This window comes from Boleophthalmus pectinirostris, unplaced genomic scaffold (assembly GCF_026225935.1).
Source record: "Boleophthalmus pectinirostris isolate CB_2022bp ecotype Guang Dong unplaced genomic scaffold, ASM2622593v1 HiC_scaffold_3, whole genome shotgun sequence".
Lineage (NCBI taxonomy): Eukaryota > Metazoa > Chordata > Actinopteri > Gobiiformes > Gobiidae > Boleophthalmus > Boleophthalmus pectinirostris.
The window spans coordinates 38247898-38253897 of NW_026571299.1; the positions used below are offsets into that span (position 1 = coordinate 38247898).

The 6000-nt window shown below is 38.7% G+C and overlaps 1 protein-coding gene across 1 annotated transcript in view; it reads right to left on the bottom strand.

The window, feature by feature from the left end:
- Positions 1-5562, bottom strand: part of LOC110171149 (metabotropic glutamate receptor 7) — a 201430-nt gene extending 195868 nt beyond the window's left edge. Inside the window, 1 exon segment of the mRNA XM_020936837.2 lies at positions 5083-5562. Within this exon segment, the coding sequence (XP_020792496.2) occupies positions 5083-5532 (450 nt within the window). The 5' untranslated portion in view covers positions 5533-5562.
- Between the last annotated feature and the right edge of the window lie 438 nt (positions 5563-6000).

Genomic DNA, 6000 nt, shown 5'->3' on the forward strand with positions numbered 1-6000 from the left:
CTACAGTTAGAACAAATAACAGGCTGTTGGAAGGAGCTTTATATCATTTGTAATCAATCTAACAGATAAGACAACAAGACAATTTCAAAATGAAGTTGAATTAGGTCACTGGGTTACAACATCATACTTCAATCATCAGTACTAAACTTTGAATCATGAATTGGAAGTTGAGATGTGCAGCATGTGGGTGTAGCCATCAAACAAAACAGAATGTGTGAATAGTAGGTACATTACAGTCCCAGAATGTAACTTTTAGCCAAACAAATAAAGTAAATAAAAGCATGTGTTTTTTGTATATGTTTACTGGACTGAAACATCTCTTAACAAAAAAAAATGTCCTTACTGTGAGCGATCTTGCATCTCCACAAACCTGTCTCTTTTTTGACCTGGAAGAAGGCCTCTATCTGCTTGTTTCCTTTTGCTATATTTTTCCACAGTATGGCATCACACATATCTATCTCCATGGAGAATGTTCCACAGTACATTTAGACTTTTAGACATATCTTTTTTACAATCTCAGCAAAAAGAAAATGACCAAAAGCCAACATCAGAACAGCACTTCCCCAGAACATGTCTTTATTACCTGTGTACAGATCCTTCCATCACCACAAGTTATTCATATTCATCACTTCTGGATGAATATTAAGTTTTCTTAACAGATTCCAAAGACCCCTCTAATTGATACGACCTAACTTCAAGAGAATACTGATGGGTCTGGTCTAGTGGTAACGGAGGGAAACAGGGACAGATTTTTGACATTCAAATGTCTCTTATTCAGAAACTAGAGGGACTATTGAAATAAGTAAAGTATCAGAATGTAGGAAAGAGTTACACTCCAACAGGGTCAAGTTAAACCTGTGATATTCTTTCAAGTTGTTGACAAAAAAATTTAAAAACTCATGTCGGTAACAGAGGGAATGAAATATGCAGCACTTTTTGGGCAATAAATCCAAACAGTGATAACTAGTGGTTCTCACTTACATATCCTTAACAAACTGGTTTGAATATTTGCTTCATATAGTTTTCTACCATATGGTACAAGATTAGGTTGAAAAACCTCTTACTTTTTGACTCATGAGATTTTTTATGAAGAAAGGTCATGGTAACGGAGGGAAAAGTAATGGAGGGAAAATTGTGCAAACAAGTAGAAGGTGCAGGATTTTACATAATTTTTCGCTTTTTTCTTCCGAAATCTTTAATATTACTTCAAAATGAAAGGAAACTATTTCTATAAAATATGTCAGTCCTTCCAAGCAAATTTGTATCATTTTAAATACATTTCTTTTGGAAAAATCATGGACCTTCATCAACAGTTCAAAGATGGAATAATACAAGATATGATGAAATACATCAGCTTATTTACATGATTTGCAGGTCTTTGAAATTTGGGAAATAATTTTTGTTCCATGTTTCAAAACATATGGAACTTTAGAACCAAAAATGGTACAGAAAAAAGGTCAACAGTTTCATAAACTAGAGTACATATGTATCTGTTCAATACATTTTTATAATCAGATGCATTAACTTGAATCTTTGGCCTTGCTGTTTACTTCTGCTTGACTGGGCCCTGATGCTTTAATGAATAATGTTTCATGTGTCTCCTAAGTGTCGATCAACACTTCACTTGAGTAAGATGACATATATTTTGAGAGTAGGTCAAATGATGCATATTAGAGAAGAATCCAAAGATGAATTATGAACTGATCCTTCACAGTAATAATTTCGGTAAGTGCCAAAAGACCATGCATATTTTGTGCTGTAAATGAGTGCAAGCCTCATTACAGACATTTACACTGTCACTTAGACCAGACAAACCACGCACTACGTATGGGTAATGATCTGTAGCCCACTGCCCATTAACTGGGATGATCACAACAGCTGATACAAATACCGAGTCCAAATTATAGAAGCCAATTGGTGTTACCATTCAGATTCTGCAATTAAAAAAAAGGTTATAGTATTAAACTGTGAAGGAGGCAGTTGATATTTAAATTGAACTGGTCTCTTGCTCTCAACTACTTTTTGGCACATCTCTCGCATTCACCTTCACGATTTTTTGGGCCACCATCCAACTGCAGACCCCTTCAGTCAGGTTTGCAACTGATAAAATATTTCATAATTAGATGTTGACAGCTTGCAGAGGTCGTATTTTCTCGTAAAGTGCCGTTTTAAAGCCCCATATTGTTAAACGGTAAATGGCTAAATTGATTCTTTCGAGCTTTAAGACATGTTATAATATTGTTACCTCATCAAAAGCATATCCAGAGTTGTGTTTTGTTTCATTCACACATTGAGTAACCCTTTTTTTTTTTTAAATGAATCTGCCCATAGCTTTGAAGCTCAAAATGCTCTTATTCCACTTTGCATGAAGCTGAAATTTTCAGCTTAACATCTACTTTTTATCTTCAGTTCAGTAAAGACTGGCAATTCTAGGGCTGAAATTATCCAAATGATTCTATTGAAGGTGTATGGAGTGTGGTCATACAGCAGAGCACTTTCCGTACATGACATTTTAAGGTGATTTCTGTGCGCTGTGTTTTCTTTTTGAGAGTAGAAATCAGCCTAAATGTGCAGGGTTTGTGCGTTATGAAACAAAACACAACTCCGGGTATGTTTTTTAGTGGGGAAGCAACATTTTAACAGATCAGAAATGAGTCTAATACGGACCCTTTAAATATTTGGGAATGACAGAATTCACTCGTGCGCCCCAGTTTTAAGTAAAGTTAAGTTTTGTTTAGTGTTCTGCTCGTGGAGGTGATTAACAGGGCCTATTCTGTATAATGCGCTGTGACAAGGGGGATTAAATGGTCCCGCATCTTCAATCTGGGATGAGTCAACTGGTGTTAGGGCCTAATGAAGCACATCGGGGAAGGAGAGCGGAGAAAAGTCGGAGGTAAAATGACTTTGAGAGGTCCAATCCACCAAAAAGGACAGGGCAGAGTATGTAGATGCTCAAGCCCTTGTGCCATTACGATGTTAAAGATTATTTACATGTATTCACAATTCAATTTACATCTAGAAATGAACTGATATGGGTTTTTTTTTCTTGGTTGATACCAATACTGATTAATTCGACTCCTTAGAAACCGATAGTAGATGAGCTCGGACGATATTTAGGCCTATACGTGGGGCCGGTTTTGATTATTTTCCTCAAATTCTGTAATTCAAATTTACTACAAACTCACTCACAGCCCTTTCTTTACCACAAACCAATTTTTTACTGTTATCTCTTTGCATTTAAATGTTCAAATAAGACGTTATGTGTACTCTGCAAGCAGCTGGTTAGACAAAAACAAAATATCGGCCTCTGCGTAAGATTTAAGGCTGATAACTGATACCTTAAAAAGTACAAATATCGGCCAACTGGATTACTGAAATTCATTACCTAGAAATAATACAAAAAAGCATAATAAAGTTCAAACTGTGGTATTATAGTCAGTGTAAAATGGTCATTTAAACAAGGCCTCAAAAACACTTTACCTCAAATAATATACAGTGTTGTACAGTTCATAGTCATGCTCTATGCCTGGTACATTTGTTTGGGAGACCTGCCTTCACTGTCTGTGTACAGTGGGTAATTCAGTCCACACTCTGAAGCCTCACTGCGTCGCTGTACTGTGACACTGGTGCCAACTAAGCCAGCATCATGTGTGTAGTGGAGTGAAAACAGCTGCGGGTGGATGATGTGTTTCTATCACAGGAGAAAATAAAGTGCCTCTAATTTGATTCAACAGAGCAGTGAGATGGAAGAGCAGATGCACAGGTACCTTTTCACTGGTAGTACCTGGAAACCTGCCACTTCAAAGGGTGACCTGTCTGGCTTTCTAAAATGTTTTATCTTTTTTGTTAAATTTAAGTAAAAAGTAACATGCAGTAAGAGTCTGGGTGGAGTTGGTTGATACCATCTGGTAGTTGGATGATATCAGTGTAAAGACGTGCAGCACCAGCACTATTCCAAAAGCCTTGATAACGCCATCGAGGTTTTTATGTCATGTAATGTCAAGCTTGCATTATAGGGCAAGGGTATAGCTGTATGCTATAGTGGATTATAAAGTATGTTTGATCTACTTTTATTTGTAAAATCAGCAATTACAGTTTGCTATCTTATTTTATTGCTAATGAGTGACAAAAGTGAACTCATGAAACTGATTCACTGCTGCTCTCCTGCTCTCCTTCCTTCATACTGACCTGTGTGCTTTTTAATGGTGTGACTTTTCAGTTTTGTTATCATTTATGTCCATATTTTTGAATCACTAAACCTGCTTACCTGGAGCTGACAATGCTAAGTGGTAGGTGTAAAATCTGCAGAGATAGCAGAAAATATGTCTTATTGTGTTGAATTGAATAGGATTACAAATGTCGTCTGGGAGTGTTAAAAATATGAAGGGAGAAATCACACCTGCAGCATCTAATGCAATGTATCTAATTTTGACTGCAAGGGCCGGAAATAAGGAGTTACATAAGCACACATAAGCCATGTGGCAGACAGTAATGATAACGCTGGTAAATAAGTCATCACACTGCCTAGGAGCAAATTGCACTAACAGTAAAATAAGACAAGTCTTTCTTTGAGCTGGTGAGAATTTCTTAATATATGGAAATGCATATATAAGAAATGCCTATTTTATGAATGCATGTTGTTACAAAAATCTAAAACATATTTCCTGTGCTCTCCAGTTTTGAACAGTCTGTGAGATGCTGTACAGGTGCAGTTGATGCACAAGGTAAATCGCCTTCACATTGTTAAGCTCAGAGTTGTAGGCGCAGCCGAGCAGGACACAAGCTCCTATGAATATATAAATGCTTACTTCAACACTAAATAACATTTTAATTTAATACTCAATTGAGCAAGCTTGATTTTGCATCTTGATTTCCTTAACTGGGATCTTATTCTGGTACTGGAAATTGTTGCCAATAGCTTGACAAAACAAAAGGTGTAGTAACTACAGCAATTTATTTAATTCAACAGGTGAGGAGGAAGGACCAAGTCAAAGCGTTAGACAAAACCCAGGCCCTAAAGTGTGCAGCCAGCTCCTGCCACCCAAACATATTCTATTACAGACCATTCCCGTCCACACTGACCTGGAAGAGGCGCAGGATGTTTGCCACCATGATGGACACTGAGCTGGCCGAGGCTCCTATCACACCCACAACTTTCTCGGGTTTGACAAATACCGGAGGCTCCCCATTCGTGCACCTCACATCCGATGTGTCCTTTTGGATGAGCGCTTGGACAAAAGTCAACGACTGTTCGAGCGCGTACGTGTCTCGTGAGCAGGTGTCCAGAATTCGCGCGCCTAGAGTGATGTTGGGCAACAGTTCTTCGTCGCCGTTTATTTGATCCAGCGCATACATCATTGCCTCCAGTCTGTGAATCCCGTTTTCCTTTTTGATATCTCCGCAAGGCATCCCGGGGACACCCCTGGCGTGGACCGGGAAGAGCCCCCCCAGCGTCACATCGCCTTCCACACGGATGGAGTGCGGTGCGTAAATCTCCTGAGAGCCGGTCACATCCAGGAACGCGTAAAGCATCCACAAGACTTTGAACGTGAAACCAGCTTTGAGTTGATGTGTGTTTATAACACAAAACCTGGCCATGGTCGTCTTATAAATCCCTCCTTATGCACAGTTACAGCAGCTTAAATCTCAAGGCACTTCTCAGGACAGTTCCCTTAATCCAACACCTGAGACCATTGCTGTTTTGGAAAATCACGCAGATTTTCAAAAGCGCAGGTGCCAAATACACACGAGTGCTGCTTTAATTCCTAAATGAACGTGTGGTTCTCCAATGCACCCTTCTTTGAGTGCGACGGACACTGCTGCACACAGCCACTGTCGCTTGTTGCTTGAGCTCCCATTCTTTTAGGGGAAAAAAAAGAAAGAAAAAAAGAAAAAAAAAAAAAAAAAGAAAAAATACAAGAGATACCAACTACCAACGTGACGTGCCCACAAAGACAATGGAAACGCAGGATTGTGAAGCAGCCAGATAATAACTCCAGG